Below are 20,587 nucleotides of genomic sequence, written 5' to 3' on the forward strand. Positions count from 1 at the left end.
TAGTAGCATCCCTTCTAGTCTGTGGGACATAAGGTTTACCAAGTAGGCACTAAAGACATGGCAAAGTGACTAGAACATAATACATGGCACAATTGACATCACTGATCAATTTGAAAGCATTATCTGGGCAGAGAATATTGGAACACTCATCTTATCCTGGCATCTGGTAGACAGAGGCCAGAAACCACTGTCAGTTTCAGGCTAATCTAGTCTACATAACAAGATCCAGGACAGCCAAGAATACATAAAGAAAACCTATCTCATAAAAACAAACAAAAAATAAGCTCTGAGGTTCTTGGTCTTGTTCATGAGCTTCTGTGTCTGAGGAACTTGAAACAGCAGAATGTGAATTCTGATGTTTGGGTAACATGAGGTTGGAGTTATTCGGTTAGTCAAACATGATTGGACTTGGAATTTCCATATTGAAGCATCTGGTTACTGGTTGATCATCTTTTCTTAGTCCCAGTCATACAGGCCTCACAGAAGGATATTAACTTCTCAGTATGTCACTCTACATGGATATTTTCTGTAAATGGAAAGAAATAATTTGCATCTATATGAGAAACTGCACAAATCATAATTTGAGTTGTAAGTATGAAGAGGTCATCAAACACATCTCAACTCTTGCAACTCCCTAAACTCTGGAAGAGATTTTACCACCCATGTGAAAATAATCTTAGGTTCCCAGGAAAAACATAAGTGCCAGTTTATTCTGAGAAATAATCACAAACAGTTTTAGCCATCAGGACCCCATAATGCTGGAAACAATTATGCTGACACTGTCTTGGAAAAGAGCAACAAAAAATAATACTAGTAATATAATAATCAAAGTAGTATTTTCTCTGAAGCCTTTGACAAATCAGGTTGGATTCACGTCTTGGGATGAACCTCCCCACTCTGAGCATTCAAACTGTGCAGGCTTTCCCTGAAAGAGGAGAACCATTTCAGAGAGCTGCACTTACACATCTTCCAGGTGACAGCCTGCCCTTTGCACACGAGTGACCTGAAGGAGAACAACTCACCTGTGCAGGTAGGATGCAGTTGTGATGCTGGCTACTAGATGGAGACTCAGTGGCCAGTGGGGCTTTCAACCCTCACATAGCTATGAAGTTAGCAGCAATCCCCAAGATGAAGGCTGAATGTTCTCAAAGCTCAGACCCCAAGAGAATGACATGGTCATGTCACAGAAAGGGAAAATGACAATTTACCAAGGGAGCTGACATCTCTAGAAAACAAAAAGAAAACTTCTTCCCATTAATAAGAAAGGAAAACTTTTAATTGAATAGTAAGCATCATAGAGGGACAAGCTGGAAATTAATGGGACTCTTTTCTCCTGTGTGTCAGAAGCTGAGAATCTAGTTAGGAGAACCAGACAGAGACTGCATTCTGTGGATCAGGGACTTGGGCCAGAGTGTAATGTTGGCAATCCACTCTACTGGGGGCTGCATCACTAGGAAAATATCTCTTATATTCTAACAGACTAGAAGTGTTGCTAGACCTCACAGCCATAACTAATGCACCTTGAAGGTATTTCAGATTCAAGACTGCTGTCCTACTGTGCACTCAGCCTGCTTGTTCAACTCACTTTCAAGCAAACAGTGTAACAACCAAACATACTTGCTTTAGATTTCTGATGTCATCAGCTTTTATGGTTGAACCTAAAGTGTGGTTTCATCCTAACATATGTAGTCTTCCATGCCCCTGATATGCAATTATAATGTACAGTGCAGGCAAGTGTGAATTTTATGCCAATAAATCCTGAAACAGCAAGCTGTTTGAAAGCAACCTTAGGAAACAAATATTCACCATAAATGTTGGAAGTGACATGGAAATAACTTGACAAATCTGTGTGCAGTGATTTTTGCCTGGGTCACTTGAGGGAACAGTTGAATTCAGTTACTTAGCCCTTTGTAAAATGCTTTTAAATTTTTCTGCAAAAATCCCTCATTCCTTGTTCTGTCAAGCTTCCATGTTGTTCAAAAAATACAAATCAAAGACTTTTGTGAGGCATACACCGAGACACAAACAAACAGAAACTAACAAATGCACAAGTCATCATTCATGTAGGAACAGACTCAAATTTACATGATATGGGGAGACATAGGGAGAGAGAAATAGCAAAATTTAAATCTGGATTTACTCTTGGTTAAATACCCAAGAAAAGTGATTTTTAATTTCTTTTCTTAATGTGACCTTGACACATTTTGGGTATTTTGGGGTTATTATTCATTCAAACCAATACACTGTTATTCTTTATTACCTGTCCTTCTAAAATTTAATCGACAACTGTTCCATAAAAACCTTACAAAATTCACTTGTCACTATATGTGGTAGCACAAGCCTTGAATCTCAGCCCTCAGGATGTAGATGCAAGTGGATTTCTATGAGTTGGAGGCAGCCTGGTCTATGCAGCAAGTTCTAGGACAGCCAGACTGTAAATAAATTAATTTTTAAAAAAAAAAAATTACTTTTTAACCAGGCAGGGGGCAATGACTTGAATCTAAAGTGTATAAGTAAAAAATAAAATTAGATTTAAATACATCACTTTTCACAAAGGAGATGGCTCTGTTCATTAAGTGCTTTCTACATAATCATGATGATATAAGTTGGGATCACAAACACACATATGCGCGCGCGCGCGCACACACACACACACACACACACACACACACACACACACACACACAAGCCATGGGGGCAATGTGTCCCCATAGCCCCATTTCTAGTATATCAGAGACAAGAGATCCCAAAGGCTTACTGGCTACCTAATGGAGAATTCCAGGTTCTGTGAGAAATGCTATCTCTAAAAACAATATGAATAGGAATTAAGGAAAACACTGATCATCAGTCTCTGGCCTCCGCTTATCACCTGCAGCAGTCTAAAGAACTAGCCCTGAGGTCATGAGAGTGTGTGAGCTGTCCCAGCTCCTCTCGGTCTATAGCACTTGGGAGAGTAGGCTCTGCACCTTGACTGAGCATAGCAACTGGCTCTGGAGACATGGGTGCAGGTGAACCACCCTGAGGGCATGAGAGCAGGAGAACTGGCCCTGCCTCCCGCCAAGGCTGCATTGGGCAGCCTAGCCAGACCACTTCTGAAAAGTTCGTGCTGGTGGTGCAGATAAAAGCTGGTGGGCTGACCAGTTCAGCTACTAGCCAGGCCCAGATCCAGGGCTCTGAACTGGCCCACCCCAAAAGCTATAACATCAGCTAGTGATTGGGATTCGTGAGTGGGCCAATCCTGCTGTTCCAAAGACGTGGATCTTCATGGCACCAGACAACAGAATAATCAAGAGGCTTCCTGATGAGGATCCGATATTGACCAAGTCACAGGAGCCAGAGATCTCAAACAAGACCAATGACTCATTGCAAAGAATAATGGACAGAGAAATAGACAGTTGTTCGAACTGTGACATGCTACGGCTTCAACAATGTGATGTTTCCTATGCTTAGTTTTGTTGTTGTTTGCTTGCTTGCTTGCTTGCTCGCTTCCTTCCTTTGTTTTATTTTGGCAGGGAGGCTGCGAGGTCAAAGGGTGGATATGAGGGGCAGGGAGGTGAGCAGGACTGGGATGCATGATGTGAAATTCACAAGGAATCAGTAAAGATAGAGATAGAGATAGAGATAGAGATAGAGATAGAGATAGAGATAGAGATAGAGATAGAGATAGAGATAGAGATAGAGATAGAGATAGAGACATAGAGAAAGAGATAGAGATGATATAGATAGATATAGATAGATATAGAGATAGAGATAGAGATAGAGATAGAGATATAGATGATATAGATAGATATAGATATAGATGATATAGATATAGATAGATATAGACATAGAGATAGAGATATAGATGATATAGATAGATATAGATAGATATAGACATAGACATAGAGATATAGATGATATAGATAGATATAGATATAGATATAGATATAGATATAGATATAGATATAGATATAGATAGACATAGAGATAGAGATAGAGATGATATAGATAGATATAGATATAGATAGATAGAGATAGATATAGATATAGATATAGATATAGATATAGATATAGATATAGATATAGATATAGATATAGATATAGATATAGATATAGATAGATATAGATAGATAGATATAGATAGAGATAGAGATAGAGATAGAGATAGACATAGAGATAGAGATAGAGATAGACATAGAGATAGATATAGAGATAGATATAGACATAGACATAGAGATGATATAGATAGATATAGATAGATATAGATATAGATATAGATATAGATATAGATATAGATATAGATATAGATATAGATATAGATGAAGTTAGCCATTAGATGGAACACTGAATTACATACTATTTCCTTAAATAAAAGCTCTGACAAGAGCTGGTCATTTCTGCTGTGTCCTCAGTGTCATGAAGGTAGGCTGTAAACTCCATCACGGAACAAGTAAATGATACCTGAATGCATGGTCAGACGGTCAATATGAAGAGTAGAAACTGACAGTATCATTCATTTATTCATTAAATTTTCTTCTCATTTGTTATTATTTTTTTACAACCTGACCACAGTTTCCCCTTCCTCCTCTTCTCCCAGTCCCTCCCTACCACCTACACTCTGTCCCCTCCCCTCCCCACACCCCAATACCATCCAATCCTACCTTTCAATTTAGAAGAGGACAGGCCTCCCACGGGTATCACCAAACATGGCTTATCAAGTTGCAGTAAGACTAGGCACCTCCCCTCATACAGAGGCTGAATGAAGCAACTACTATGAGGAAGAGTCCCTAAAGCAGGCAAAGGAGTCAGAGACAATCCTTGTTTCCACTATTAGGATTTCCACAAGAAGACCAAGTTACACATATATGCAGAGGGCCTATGTCAGTCCCACGCAGGCTCTCGGGTTGTTGGTTCAGTCTCTGTGAGTCCTTATGAGCCCAGGTTGGTTGATTCTGTGGGGTTTCTTGTGGTGTCCGTGACCCCTCTGGCTTCTACACTTCTTCCTCCTCCTCTTCCACAGGATTCCCCAAGCTCTTCCTAATGTTTGACTGTGGGTCTCTGCATCTTTTTCCATCCATTGATAGGTGAAGCCTTTATGATGATAATTGGGCTAGACACTGTTCTATGAGTATAGTAAAAGATCATTAGAAATCATATTAATTGTGTGTGTGTGTGTGTGTGTGTGTGTGAGAGAGAGAGAGAGAGAGAGAGAGAGAGAGAGAGAGAGAGAGAGAGAGAGAATCGTGGTGTGTGGTTCTATCCTAGTATCCTAGGTCTCTGGGATATCCACCCTTTGGTCCTCGCCCTCCAGGCAGTGTCAGGAATGGGCTTCCTCTTACAGCACTGGACTCAAGCTAGGCCAGTCATTGGTTGGGCTCTCCCACAATTTCTGTGACACCTTTGCCCCAGCATATCTTGTAGAACAAAAAAATATTGCAGGTCGACGGTTTTGTGACTGGGTTGGTGTCTCAATTCCTCCACTGGAAATCTTGACTGGTTACAGAAGATGGCTGCTTCCGGCTTTGTATCCGCCATTGCTAGGAGTCTTAGCTAGGGTGATTCTTGTAGATTTCTGGAAGTTTCCATTGCATTAGGTTTCTAAGTCACCCCCAGGATGCCCCCCAATTCTAGTTGTCTCTCAGTGCTCTTTTCCTCTACCCTCCCCCTGCCACCTGATCCCTCCTGTTCTCATTTTCCCCCAATATCTATTTTACTTCCTCTTCACAGTGAGATTCGTGTGTTCCCCCTTTGAGCCCTCCTTACAACTTAGCTTCTCTGAGTCTGTGGATTGTAGCATGGTTCCTTTATTTTACAACTAATATCCACTTATAAATGAGTACATAACCATGTTTGTCTTTCATGGTCTGTGTTACCTCACTCAGGGTGATTTATTTTTTTTTTTAGTCCCATCCATTTAACTGCAAATTTCATGTTATTGTTTTTTAACAGCTGAATAATACTCCATTGTGTAAACGAACCACATTTTCTTTATCCATTCTTCAGTCAAAGGACATATAGGTTGCTTTCTATTTCTCTCTATTACAAATAAAGCTGCTATGAATATACCTGAGCAAGTGTCCTAGTGGTGAGATGGAGGGTCCTTGGGGTATATGCCTATGAGTAGTATAACTGGGTTTTGTTCCCTTTAATTTTTTAAAGAAAAAGCTAGGTAAGGCTGGAAGTGTAGAAGATGGCAAGTTGCATCTGGTACTTCACAGAGGTACATGTGAGAAAACAAAGTTTAGACTTGAGATTCCTCAGTTATGACGATACAAGCATCTCTTTCTGCAACTTATCCTGGAGCCCAGGAATTCTAACTAGTGTGTGTGTGTGTGTGTGTGTGTGTGTGTGTGTGTGTGTGTTAATGAAGGGACCATTTTTGCTGTTATAAAATACATATATCTTGAACTCCAGCAGCATAGTCATTTAGAGTATATGATTAAATAAGGCATCACTGTGGCACATCTGCAGTCCTAGCACCTGCAAGTAGAAACAGAAAGATGAGTTCAATGTTATCCTTGGCTATACAGCAAATTTAAGGGTAGCCTAGATTACATAAGACCTTGTCTCAAAATAAAATAAAATAAAATAAAATAAAATAAAATAAAAGCTGGTCATGGATGGCCCACACCTTTAATCCTAGCATTCAGGAAGCAGAGGCTGGAAACAACGGCATGCACCACCATAACTGGCTCTGTTTTTATATTTAATATAAATGATGTCAGACAACATGCAGCACTTTGAATCAGGCTTCCTTCATGCAACATATTTATGAGGCTCATCTATATTGTAGCTTATAGTAATATCTCACTTCTTTCCATTAGAACTCCTTCTCGTATTAAAATGCTATTTCTTATTTCTTTTTTATGGTATTTTCAAATAGTTTTGAATGCACTTAGTCTATTTTAATATAATTTCACCTTTAAATAGCATATCTATTTTGTATTTTACTTATCTATTATTCTTTACTTTCTCTTTAAAAGGTGATTTAGTGAATACATAACCTGTGCAAGGTACCAGGTCTCCAGTAAAACACACACACACACACACACACACACACACACACACACACACACACACCATCCTATGAAACCTTTCTTTGGTGAGGCTCTTGAAATCAACTTAGAAAAAGCAGTCCCTTAGAAGTGCTTTTCTGAGGTCCCTTGTGTCTGGAGATGAACTGCTCTCTCCCCTAGTTCTGTGAGGAAGGTGTCAAGTCCCAGAGAAACAAGAGGCTAGCTATGGTACCCCATAAGAATACCAGTGTCTGCTTGGCCTCTAGGCTTACCCAGTACCTGTTGCTCCTCTAAGCAGTTCTCACTCTACCCTCTACCCTAAACCTCTCTAACCCAGGGACTGCCCTTCCATTCCCCCAATTTCTCTTTCCTCAGCCACAGGATCTCTTGGCTCACTCTTGGCTCTCTTGGTCAGCTTGCCCCCAACCCACCCCCTCTCTCTGTCTCTGTCTCTGTCTCTGTCTCTCCTCTTCACTTCTTCTCTTGAATTCCCTATCTCTCTTGGTCAGTCTGGACCTTTCCAGATGCCTCAGTCTGTACTCTCCCTCACATCTACAATAAAAAACCTTCTCTTCAACCATACCTTGGAGCTATCATGTCTTTGTTTTCATTCAGAAGAAAAAGTAAAACAGCCTGAGTGTGAAGTCATGTGCCCTTAAGAACAGCTATAAAATGAACATTTCCAATAAACTTTCCTACTGTTTCTCCTATGATATAAAAATTTCTGAAATGTGCCCAGAGTGATGGCCCATGCCTTTAATTCAGCACTCCAGAGGCATGCGTATCTCTATGAGTCAGAGACCAGCCTAGTTTACATACTGAGTTCCAGGCCAGCCAGGCTTATGAAGTGAGAACTTGTCTCAAAACAAAGAATCAAATAATACATTAATAAGTTCATGTATCAAAAAAAGAAAAATTCAGCCATAAGAAGCTCATGACTGGGGGGGAAAGCTCAGTCAGGAACTCCTGCCACTGACTCACCTTGCCCACCCCACCCCTGTCAGCTTCTGCTAAATGTTGTGAATACCTGATTTGATGATGTCTCTATGTGGTGCTGTTTGTTCTTTCCCCAAGTATTTCCTGAGATGACATTGTTCTGCCTGGGATCTTCCCCACTGGGGCCTACAGCTGGCTGTCTTGTTCGTTTTTTTGCTGGATATTTTCAACTCCCAATTTGATGTTTTGGTATTTCTTTCTTCATATTTATTCTTCAATTTGAATTACTCTATACTTAACTCACTCATTCTAAATGCAAAATGGCTTGCAAAATCCCTCAAAAACAGATTTGTAGAGATTTTCCTGTCTGCTATTTTAACTTCCTAAATGTGTGCTAAATAATCTCTATTTAAAACGTGCCACAGTGTGTCAGATATCGTTCCATAAGTAGCAACGTATTCCTTTGCTAAGCATGGTCAGAGACGTGCCAGCATAGCATCTGGGATAGGTTCCCCCAAATAAAAACCCCAGTCTTCCTTTACTGCAGAAATACTCCGAGACAAATAAAGATCCTTCTGAGGATGGATTATAGATTGATGTCGGTTCAAGTCTGAGCAATAGAAACTACATTACCCACAATGCCAGGAGTAGCAAACAGCGGGAGCCAAAGAGGGCAGTTTCAGCCTGGGAGGGTCGACAGATACTGGGCGGGACTTCCTGCTCTGCGTCCTGTCCATGGTTTAACTTCCCATGGGTTGTTATTTGGAAGATTCTGAGCTTTAGGATCGCCAAGTTAGACTCAAGGTAAGAGAGCGAGCAGGCGCAGGGTGACGGCGGAGGAGACCGTCGGCAGCGGCGGTGGCTGTGCCCTGGCTCCTGCGTCTTCAAACAGAGCCGGATGGCGACGCTGAAGCACCCGGCTCAGGTGAGTGCTGCATGCTAGGCGCTCCCCCGTCCTGGACACTTGAGTCCCAGAGCCCATTGAGGACTCCTGCTTAGCTCACGTCCTTGTGGAAGACTTAATCCCTGCGTCCAGAACAGCGCCAAGCCCGTGGGTGGAGTCCGCATTGCTCGTAACTAGTGTGATGAGGCATGGAAGAGTGGGACCAAGAGGAGGGTGATTGATTGATTTGTGTGAGCAATATCATGTTCGGCCACTTGAACCTGGAGCATTCTAGCCTAAAACTGGCAAGGTGATGTGTACTACCTATGTCCTGACTACCTAGGAGCCAGCAGGACCGAATGGAAGATAAGTGTGGCCAGAGGCTATTCAAAATATTCCAAAAGCTGCGCCGCCGAGTTAGAACGGGCTGGAGGAGAATAATACGGAGCCTCGGGAGAGTTAAGCTTTGTGCACCATCCCACAGCTGATATGACTCAGCATTATGCACTAAGGTTTAGAGATAATTTAGATTATAAAATGTCATGAAGATCCGGGACTGGACAGGGGTCACAGGGAGGCCTGAGCCCATGAAATCTTAATATGGTCCTTGATTCTTACAAGTTTCTGCCCACAGACTCCCAGATCTACAGAAACGGGTATGGTCTGTACGCAGGTAAGAGCAGAGTGTTCTAGGAAGCCCACCAGTGTGGCCACGGTTCTTGCCTCACGTTAGTAGTAGAATTCATTTTTGTCGGGGTTCTTAAGAATGGAGTGTAAAATTTCTCATGGAGTAGTCTCAAGACTTGGGTCTCTGCTTCTGTCCACGAGCAGGGAAACCATTGCAGTAGGACTCCCTGACTTGGTTTGTGAGCAGAGAAGCAGTTGTAATAGGGTCCCTTGCCCTAGTTCATGAATAACTGTGGACTGGCTTGGATAAGAATGGGTACCCTAACTTCTGCACTCCGTGGTACAACAGGTACAGAGAGACCCACCACATGCAAGGGAAATGGGCTATATTTCAGAGGAATCAAAAATTACCTGTTGCTTAGAGCAAAAAGCCGTTTTGACTGCTCTCCACCAGTCAAAGATGGTTTTTATATCTAGGTTGGGTATTGGGTTACGCTTCTGATTGAGCATTACCAAACTTATAAATCCTTTGATTAACATTTTAAAAAATTGTATAAAAGCAAAAAAGGAAAGGGGGGGCATGGGACAGGGGTGTTCTAGGGAGGGGAAATGTGGAAAGGGGATGGCATCTTAAATGTAAATGAAATATAAAATAAAAAAAATAATAAATAAAAATAAAAAAATAAAAACTCAGACTGTGGTTTTTATGTTTCATCTTCTTATGTCCTAAAGGCCCATGGCCTCAAAAGAAGTCTTGATGACCCTGTATTGTCAGTCAGGTCCGAAATGCATAGCTACCCCTCATCCTTCTGTGGATGCAGGAGGATGTAGTGATCTGGGAATAGAATGACAGGTGTTAGCCTCCATGTGTCAAGCGTGTTAATCATCTCAAGAGGAGAGTTAGCAACGTGAGTGAGTAAACTGGGAATCCTTAAGGAAGATGGTCATTGAGTGACTTGTCTTCATCACAACAGGGCTGTGTGAGCTTTGAGGACGTGGCGGTTTGCTTCTCCCAGGAAGAGTGGGAGCTCCTGGATGAACCTCAGAGACTACTGTATCTTGATGTCATGCTGGAGAATTTTACCCTTATAACTTCACTGGGTAAGGCCCTTGTACTCACCCATGTGTCTTGGTTCCCATCTGTCTCTTTCTGCCAGAACCAGCTCCGTGCTTTCCACAGCCAAACCACAAACCACAGGCCTTATTGACTTCCCTACTTTCTTGGCAGGTGTACAGTTTTAGATGGTGAGCCCTTCTGCTCCAGCCACCATGCCTTCACTCTGCCATCATGGACTCTTATCCCTCTGGCTGAGCTGTGTGCACTGCCCTAAGCATGCCCTAACACATGCCACCCCAGAGCATTCGTCAAAATGTCTAGGTGGCAGAATCTCTGCAATCCAGGTAATAGGTCTGTCTTAGTTTGATAAAGTTCCTGACAAAAGCAGCGTGAAGGATAAACAGTTTATTTAGACTCAGCAGCTCCAGGTTACAGTCTATCATGACAGAGAAGTCATAGAAGCAAGAATTAGAGAAAACTGGCCACACCCATCACATCCACAGTCAAAAGCGGAGAGCAATGACTTAATGCATGCCATTGCTCCGCCCACTTTCTCATCTATAGTCAGTCCAAGACTCTAAGCCCAAGGAATGGTGCCACCCATAGTGGGCAGGTCTCAATTAATATAATCAAGACATTCCCCCACAGGTAAGCCAGGAGATCCATCTCCCAGGTCATTCAAAATTGTGTCAAGTTGACAGTTAAGGACAACCACAGCTTCTAAACTGAAATTGCTCCTTCTTTTGGCCAGGTGGCCATGTTCATATACATAATTCCTTTTTCTCTAAGTTCTGCCCCCTTCTAGCTAGTGTCTGATAGCTGCCTCTTTTAGGAATTCCATATGCTGTGATGGTTGGTGCTTATATGGACTATGGACTGTGGACTGTTTGTGTAAGACCTTCTATCTAGGCTTCTTTAAAATACTGATCATTTTGTTCCAATCACTCATCTGTCTTGTCCTTCTTTAAGGCTTACATTATCCATTCCTTACATAATTGAACGACTGGGGGTGTGGGGAATGTCCTGATTTCTTTCACAAGGTGGATATGTTGAGATGGTCTCAACAGTGGCCTGCTCCTTATGAGTAACAGCTGATACAGGGTATGACATTAGGGATGTCAGATCAAACCTAGAGTCTGCAGTGTATTTAGCGGTATTAGGATGTAAGTATGTTGTATGAAACTTTTCCTGCTTGCAGTTTTAGATGGTGAGCCCTCCTGCTCCAGCCACCACGCCTCCACTCTGCCATCATGGATACCTATCCCTCTGGAACTGAATAAATCCTTCCTTCTCAAAGTTGCCTTGGTTTTTATCACAGCAATGGAAAGTCTTATACACTAACCAAAAAGAAAGTAGTTATGAGATCTAGGTTTTTATAATGTCCCTGTCTTCCCAGCTAGCAACTGGTCTCCAGTAATTCAGTTTATCTAACAGAAGTTCAAATAGATCACACAAGTTAAAAGACTGCTCCCAGTTAAGTAAAGGTTTTTGTTCTTTGCTGTCTAGCAATATTCCCCTATTCATTTCTGATTGTGTTAATTTGGGTCCTCTCTTTCTTTTGAGAGTTGGATCAAGGTCTGTGATTCTATGTCTTTATTTCTGTTTCATTAGTTTCTTCCTTCTTATTATTTTTTGCCATCTATTATATCTTGTTTTGTAATGTCTTGCTTTTCCAAATTCTTAAGTTGCCTGCATTAAGTCATTTATTTATCCGTGGTTTTTTTTTTACTTTTGTGTGTGTGTGTGTGTGTGTGTGTGTGTGTGTGTGTGTGTGTGTGTAGGCACTTAGAGCTATACACTTTCTTCACAGGACAGTTTTTAATGCGTCTCAGGGGTTGTGTTTTTATTTTCATTTAGTTCTGGGATATTTTTTTTTTAATTTCTACTTTGGCTTGCGCATCATTTAATAGAGCATTTAATCTCATTGAATTTGTGCAGTTAATGGAGATTTGTTTACTTTTAGTTTTAGGTTTTGTTGCTTTATGGCCACATAGGACATGTGGAGTTATTTCTTCTTTCTACTTTTCTGAAACTGTTAAGACAGTCTCTTAGACTATAAGATATAGTTTATGTTAGAGAAGCTTTCATGGGCTGCGGAGTAGAGTGTGTATATTCTTTTGTGCTTGGAAAAAATATCCTATGGGTGTCTATTAAGACCATTTGTCTGTTTATTTTTTTTATCCAAATAACTTGTCAATGGAGAAAGTGGGCTATTGAGACTGCCTACTGGTAGTTGGTGGGTGCTTATCTGTGTCTTTAATTCTAGTAATTCACTTTGTATGAAATGGCGTATACCAGAGTTTGCTACATACATGATTAGGAAAGTAATGTCTTCCTGGTTAATTGTTCCTAGATTAGAATGAAGTGTCCTTCTTTATCACTTTAGGTTAGTTTTAGTTTGGAATCTGTTTGTCAGATATTTCTATAGCAATAAAGTAGGTGTACTTGCTTCCTGGTCCCATTTAATTGGAGTACATTTTTTGTATCCTTTCACTTGAAGGTGCCTATCTTTAAAAACTGAGATGAGTTCATTGTAGACAACAGAAAGATGATTTGTTGTTCTGGTTCTGGTTCTGGTTCTGGTTCTGGTTCTGGTTCTGGTTCTGTTCAGCCAGCTTGTGTCTTTTGATTGGAGAATTGAAGCCATTAATATGTAAAGTTATTGAAATCTGTGCATTGATTGAAGTCATTGCATCGCTATTTGCCGTCTATATCTCTTGGTATTGATTATTCTACTTTCCATTCCAAAGTATTGCGTCTTACATGCTGTTTAGGATTGATCTGCTGTATATGAATTCCGTTAGCCTGTTTGTATTGTCTTTCTCCTTCAACCATGGAAGATAGTTTTGTCAGGTACAGTAATCTAGATTGGCCGTCGTGGACTTTTAGAATTTGGAGTGCATCACTCTGGGCTCTTCTGGCTTTCACAGTCTCCATTGAGAAGTCAGCTGTTCTGATGGCTTTATATGTGACTTGGTGTGTTTTCTCATAGCTTTTACTAGTCTTTTTTGTACTACATATTAAGTGTTTTAACTATTAAATGTCATTGGAAGGTTTTTTTCAGGGTGTGTCCATTTGAAGTTTCGTATGCATTTTCTATCTATATGACTCTCTTTCCTGAGTTTAGGAAAGTTTCTCTACGGTATTGTTGAAGGTCGTGTCTATGGCGTTGACTAGGAATTCCTCTCCCAAACTTTCTGCATATCCCTTCCCCATGCTTTTAAATTTTTTCCCATAATCTTTTTTTGTGTGCTCTAACTCTTCAAGACTTGATATTCTAGCTTCTACTTCATCCGTTCTGTTTATAAGGCTTTCCATTGAGTTGTCTAGTGGAGTTGTTCTAAGACCTGACCTTCTGTCTTCTGTTTGATCTGCACTATGCATAAGGTTTTCAGTCTTCTAGTTGTCTGTTTAGCTTTTCAATTCTGTCCTTATTCCAGCTTGAGTGTTCTGTCTCTTTGATGAACTCAGACTTTCAAATCTGAATTTCATTCAGCCATGTGCTTGTATTTTTTTAGGCATTCCTCGGGGGTCTATTGTTATCTTCTTGAAGTTCTGTTAGCTGTCTGTTCATGATTTTATTAAACTCCTTGAAACCTTTGATAAAGTTTATGGTTTTGTTTTGGTTTGTTTGTTTGCTTGCTTGTTAGATAGGGTCTTACTATGTAGCTCTAACTGTCCTGAAGTTCAGTATATAGATCAGGGTGGCCGCAAACTCTAACTGATGTGCCACTACACCTGATTATGATTATCTTCTTCGAGTCTGTATCTTGGGATTCATCTAGTTAGTTCTCATTAGGAAACAATTTTATCAAAGTATACATTTACATATGTGTGTGCATGCATGTGTATACAAATAAAATCATAGTAATTTTTTCTACCACTTTTTATTTTTAATATTCTCCTTTTCTATGTATCTCTGTTTGTATTTCTGTTTGTTAAATTTGAGCTTTTAACTTCCTGAACCTTTGGATTTTTTAGTTTCCAGTGTGTGTGTGTGTGTGTGTGTGTGTGTGTGTGTGTACTCATGCACACATCTGTAGGGAAGAAAATCTCGCGGGGGGTGGGGGGTGGGGGGGAGGGAGTCCGATCCGGTGGCATCCCACGGCGGTTTGGCAGTGGGTCTGGCAGGCTTCCCGCGCAGCCAGCGAAGGGTCCCACATTCACACAGCCGCCTGGGGCGGCGGCGGCTGCTGCGGTTCGAGGTTCCAAAGGCTGGGAATCTGGCGGCAGGAAGATCAGGGAACACGTGGAGTTTCCCAAAGCTTTTATTCTTCATGGCATGGCAAGTGGGTGTAGATGATGAGCGCTCCCCCCCCCCCACACACACAAAAGCCAGGGGAGCCTGACTTTTATAGGGAGGGGGAAGGGGAGGGAATAACTTAATTAGCTACACCCCTGGCCTTTAGATAACTCATTAATATTTAAATCTCTGGAGGTGGAGACTTGTTAATCACTCCCTCTACCTGTTTTCTACGTGATTGATGGGCGCAGGTTAAATGGAGTTACCTCATCCAAGGCCCAACACACATACATCAGATAAGCGTGGGAAGTAAGGAAGGGCTGGAGTCTGCACCTTTTGAGTTGATGCTTGCTTGGTGAGTCCCTCATGGTAGGAATAGTCTGTTATAAAATAGTGAACTCTCTTTCTAAGATGTTCTGCTTACCCATATTGTTCTTGGACTCTACATCTGGGAGAACAGTGATAACTTTAGTTTTATTTTTTGAATTCTTTGTTTTGTGATTAACTTGGTAGGCGTGTCAACTAGGGGCCTATTACCCACTTTATCATCATCTGTAAAGGTAGAGAATGTGTTATGAAGTCAATGGAGAAGGCATTCCATGTTACCCTTCACTGCCTGCCTCTTCAGTATCAGCCTTAGTCATTTTAAATTATACTGAGGGACACTTCACTCTGTTTCTTCTGGAGCTTTCTTCTCCCATCAGCTAGCTAGTAGCCCTGAGGATTCCTGCAGCTACACCAGTAGCCCATCCTACTCTTACTATATGGTCCCCAGGACCAAACAGGTCCAGAGACATACAAGTTGCCTGCAGTCCTTAGACCCAATGATTCATTAAGAATATGTAACACTCACCATACACTATGACCTGTTGCAGTTTTAAGGTTCTGAACAGTACAGAACCAAGTGTCTACCAAAGACAACCATGCCGGAGTTCAAAAGGGCAGTCAGGCAGCACTGTTGGTCAGTACTCCAGGCAGTAACTACAGAGTAATCCAGGGAACAGCGTCTGCTCTACCATTTGAGTGGCCCAGCCTGCTTTTGCACTTTCCTTAATATGTACCATGGGTTTTAATTTCTAGAGATGACTGAATGGCAGCATGGAGAAGTGAATGCTATTGAAAATGGGGCTTATTTCCAAACTTTATGAGAGGAGGATATTTATGCATCATTCAGGGTGGCAGGGGAAACAGCAGGTGCTGAGGATGCAGCTACAAGAAAGAGATTAATTAAAGGGAAGGAAACATGTACATGACCATGTGCAGGTGCCTCTGAGGGGCAGAAGAGAGAATTGCATCTCCTAGAGCCAGAGTTATAGATGGCTATGGATGATGGGAACCAAACTTGGGTCTTCTGGAAGAGGAGTGCTCACTCTTAACCACTGAGGCACCTCTCCATTCTCAGGATATGGCCTTCTCATCTAGAATATGACCAGGATAGACAAGGGAGAGGAGTCCATTCTTGGAAACATGGTTTGCAGTGTGGGATCTGAACTATTCTAACAACAACTAAACTGCATATTCATAGTTAAGTTTTATTCCATCTATTAAGAGTTAGCCTCCCATCCCATGCTATGAAGGAATAAAAAGGTTAGGAGGGAGGGAGAGGAGGAAGAGAGGGAAGGAGGGAGGGGATAGGGAGGGAAGAAGGAAGGCAGGAAGGCAGGAAGGCAGGAAGGCAGGAAGGAAGGAAGGAAGGAAGGAAGGAAGGAAGGAAAGAAGGAAAGAAGGAAAGAAGGAAAGAAGGAAAGAAGGAAAGAGAGAGAGAAATGGCCCTCTACTTCAAAGCATTTGCTACTCTTGCAAAGAACCAGAGTTTGATTTCTAGCATCTGTGTATATGTGCAAATATACACAGATACACTTGTGTGCACAATATATAGAAATACAAAAATAAGAAGCTGGAGAGATGGCTCAGTAGGTAAGAGCAGTGGCTCTTCTTCCAGACGTCCTGAGTTCAATTCCCAGCACCCATATGGCAACTCACAACTATCTATTACTCTAGTTCCAGGGTATCTGACGCCCTTGCACAGGCACACGTGCAGGCAAAACACCAGAGCACATAAAATAATCTTTTTTAAATTTTTAAAAAGAAATACAAAAATAATTTTTTAAGGAAAAAAAAGGAGGGACCTAAGGAGGTAGACATTGGAAAAAGGTTTCCACTTTACGTCTAGATGGTGCCTATAAAGGAAGGCCTGGTTGTTTGCCCTATAGCCTTTATTCTCTTCTATAGAAACATTTAAATGATATTCCTTTTTTTTTCTTTTTTAACCAACCATACAAATGAAATCTACCTGTAGATAGTTGGATACAAGCAAATGGCTGGACACAAACTAGTCTGTTAGACAGAAATCTGCCGAAAAAGTAGATTTGCTCTGAGAGGTTCAATTGGTTTATGTCATTATTTTTTCCTCTCCAGTTGACACAACTTATGTCTTTGCAATAAAAGCAGCCAAAATCTTGGGCAAATATTTTTCTCTTGTATCCTACAAATCATAAGATAATCCACAAATAAAACTAAGCATATAATATTAAAAAATAAATAGCCTCTGCTCATGGCATTCCAAAAGGGAAATAAAGTTAAAACATAACTGGTAATTCCAACCACAGTTGATGTGCTTTTCACTAGGTTCTTTGTCCTTTCAGTTTATTGGTATGAAGCAGAGGCAGAAGAAAAAACCTATGCACAGAGGAGTTCACAAACTGAACCACCACAGGTCAGGACTCCAAAGGAAAGTCTACCCACACAGAAGCCTCGCCCCTCTGACATCTGTATCACCATCCTGAAAGATATCTTGCATCTGAATGACCTACCTGGGCAGAAACCGTATTTGGCTGCAGTGTGTACAAACCTCCTGGACCAGAAGCATCACAGAGCTAAGAATTGGTTAAAGAGAGATGTGGACTCCCTTTTGAAGAGCTGTATATTTCGTGTAGCAGGGAATCCTTCCATCTGTAGTAAGATTGGAGAGAAATTCCCAGCTATATGGAATCTTCTCCAACCCAAGTCCATTCCCAAAGGTGAGAATCAAAATAAAATTAAGAGTGGAGAGGCTTTTCACAGCAGTAAAAATAATTCTAGGTCAGTTGAATATAAGAAATCTTCCAGTCCCCAACACAGGCTTAATGAATACCCAAAAGTTTGCGGTGGAAAGGGGGGTTTGGAATCTAGCGGTTGTGAGCAAGACTTAAACAAGTACTCGATCACATCATCCCAGACGGACCAAACTGAAAACCGACCATATGAGTGTCATGACTGTGGAAAATGGTTTGGCCAGAAAGCCACACTTAGAATACACCAGAGACGCCATACCGGAGAAAAACCGTATAAGTGTGGTGAATGTGGAAAGTCTTTTTGTCAGAGCTCTAACCTAAGTGAACACTGTCGAGTTCACAGTGGAGAAAGACCTTTTGAGTGTCTGGAATGTGGGAAAGCTTTCGGGTGCCATTCTAGTCTTCTGAGGCACCAGAGAACTCACACAGGAGAGTGGCCGTATGAATGTGGTGACTGCGGAAGGCTGTTCAGGCAGATTGTCAGCCTGGTTACACACCAGAGGACTCACACTACAGAGAAGCCTTACGAGTGCGGACAGTGTGAAAAGTCTTTTAGTCACAAAGCCACTCTTACTGTACACCAGAGAGTACACACTGGAGAGAAGCCCTATCACTGTGAAGCATGTGGGAAGTCCTTCAGCCAAAGCGCCAACCTTATTAAACACTCCAAAATTCACACCGGAGAAAAGCCTTATGAGTGTGGGGAATGTGGTCTGTGCTTTCGCCAGAGAGCTACCCTCATGAAACACCAGAGAACCCACACTTCAGAACGGCCTTATGAATGTAGAGAATGTGGTAAGTTCTTTAAACAATACTTCTACCTCATTGAACACCGTAGGATTCACACCACAACAGAATACTACGAGTGTGAACAGTGCGGGAAATCTTATACCCAAAAAGCCACCCTTATCAGACACCAGCGAGTCCACACAGGAGAGAGTCCTTATAAATGTGAAGAGTGTGGGAAAGCCTTTGAATACAAATCTAGACTTAATCGACACCAAAGAACGCACACTGGTGAAAGGCCTTTTGAGTGTGCCAAATGTGGGAAATTCTTCCGGGAAAGCTACAATCTTGCTGAACACCAGAAAATTCACACTAAAGCAAAGCCTTACAATTGTGATCAGTGTGGCAAGTGTTTTAGCCGGAGAGCTGACTTGGTTAAACACCAGAGAGTTCACACTGGCGAAAGGCCGTATACATGTGGTGAATGTGGGAAGACCTTCAGCCGAACGACCAACCTTGTTCAACACAGAAGAATTCACACTGGGGAACGGCCATACGAGTGTGACCAGTGTGGGAAGTCTTTTAGCCAGGTGTCTACCCTAACTCGGCATCAGCTACTTCACACTGGAGAAAAACCTTATAAATGTAGCAAATGAAGAGAAGCCTTGACAACCCTCTAGTATCTTCTTAACACCAAAAGATAGACCATCAGAGCTCCCAGAGGCCAACCCTTGAAAGCACCCTCAGGCCTCCAAGGATGTTGTGTTGTTGTTCACTGTAACAAACTAGAGGGTTTCATAGAGTTCTGTGCCGTGTAACTTGTACTAGAGCTAACCTGCAAGTTCTAGGCAGTCTGTTCCCATTGCCAGAATTAAATAGCTGCCATAATGTCTCATAGAAACTGTCTCTCCTCTAGCACCTTGCACTGAGTGCATCTTCCCCTACCCCCAACAAGCCCATACTCTCTCCTTCTCTAATGGAAGCCTCAACTTCCTGTGCCTTGCAAATGACCTTGATCCCGTTTTCCCACTGAGTATGTCTGGGTCTGGATTTTGCCTAAAAGAACCTGGTCTGGGATTAGCTGGAGGCTCCAGCAAGGAGTATCTTCTCAAGTCTTTGTCTCACGTGATTCATGTGGCTGTTCGCACACTCCAAATCACTAGCCAGGAGCTTCCTGCCACGTCGTGCAATAATAAAAGACCTTGTGTTTTGTTTCGTTTTGTTTCCCATGTACGTTTAATCAAGAGCTTCTATTCACAGACTTGGGCAGGCAAAATACTACTGTAGGCCCTATTGTTTGTTTGTTTGTTTGTTTTAATTCTTTTATTTACATTTCAGCTGTTATCCCTCATCTCACTCCTCTTCCCCCTTGCCTCCAAGAGGGTGCTTCCCCCAACACCACCAGGCCTCCCCCTTCCCTGGAGACTCAAGTCTAGAGGGTCAGGTGCATCTTCTCCCACTGAGGCCACACCAGGCAGTCCTCTGCTATGTACATGCCAGGGGCCTCGGAGCAGCTCGTGTATGCGACCTGCTTGGTAGGCTCTGTGTATATAGAGATTGGAACAGTTTGAGGGTTTATTTTTTAATATTTATGTATTTATTTTATGTATGTGTGTGCTCTGTCTTCATGCACACCAGAAGAGGGAATCGGGCTCCATTACAGATGGTTGTGAGCCGCCATGTGGTTGCTGGGAATTGAACTCTGGACCTCTGAAAGAGCAGCCAGTGCTCTTAACCACCGAGCCGTCTCTCCTTCCCGGGAACAGTTTTTGAGGCTGCACCATTCATGCCTCGGTGTGGGTACTGTCGTGAGAAAGAGTAACTCTCATTTATGCTGCTTCCAAAACGTTTAGTGGAGCAAAGCAGAGGGTTCAGACCTAGCTTTGTGCCTCAATGCCTGATTTTTGTTTGTCGCTAGGAGGAAGGTGTTTTGTTTTCAGACTACAGATTACCCTGAGGTCAGTTGTTGGAACTGCAACATTCAGTGCTCTTAGAATAGCTTCAGTTTATCCTGTCATTCTCACACGATCTGACCTGATGCCCAAGATTGTTGAAGGGAACCTTTTC

The 20,587-nt window shown here is 42.0% G+C and overlaps 1 protein-coding gene across 2 annotated transcripts; it reads left to right on the forward strand.

Moving 5' to 3' along the window:
* Nucleotides 1-8,639: 8,639 nt before the first annotated feature.
* On the forward strand, nt 8,640-19,736 carry LOC143440776 (uncharacterized). 2 transcript variants are annotated; one of them, XM_076927553.1, is made up of 3 exons: nt 8,640-8,856; nt 10,416-10,542; nt 17,387-19,736. In XM_076927553.1, the coding sequence occupies exons 1-3, from the start codon at nt 8,830-8,832 to the stop codon at nt 19,174-19,176; spliced, it is 1,944 nt and encodes a 647-aa protein (XP_076783668.1). In that variant the 5' UTR covers nt 8,640-8,829; the 3' UTR covers nt 19,177-19,736. The 2 variants fall into 2 exon arrangements, with proteins under 2 accessions (XP_076783668.1, XP_076783669.1); XM_076927554.1 differs by lacking the exons at nt 8,640-8,856; nt 10,416-10,542 and adding an exon at nt 10,683-10,842.
* Nucleotides 19,737-20,587: the final 851 nt, after the last annotated feature.

Source organism: Arvicanthis niloticus, chromosome 30 (assembly GCF_011762505.2).
Source record: "Arvicanthis niloticus isolate mArvNil1 chromosome 30, mArvNil1.pat.X, whole genome shotgun sequence".
Classification (NCBI taxonomy): Eukaryota; Metazoa; Chordata; class Mammalia; order Rodentia; family Muridae; genus Arvicanthis; species Arvicanthis niloticus.

What these genes read in the sequence shown, in the direction of transcription:
- LOC143440776 (XM_076927553.1), top strand. Translation starts at nt 8,830, where the DNA reads ATGGCGACGCTGAAGCACCCGGCTCAG. An exon ending in CGCTGAAGCACCCGGCTCAG is followed by an intron (nt 8,857 to 10,415) that starts GTGAGTGCTGCA and finishes TCATCACAACAG; the next exon opens with GGCTGTGTGAGCTTTGAGGA. An exon ending in TACCCTTATAACTTCACTGG is followed by an intron (nt 10,543 to 17,386) that starts GTAAGGCCCTTG and finishes TTGTCCTTTCAG; the next exon opens with TTTATTGGTATGAAGCAGAG.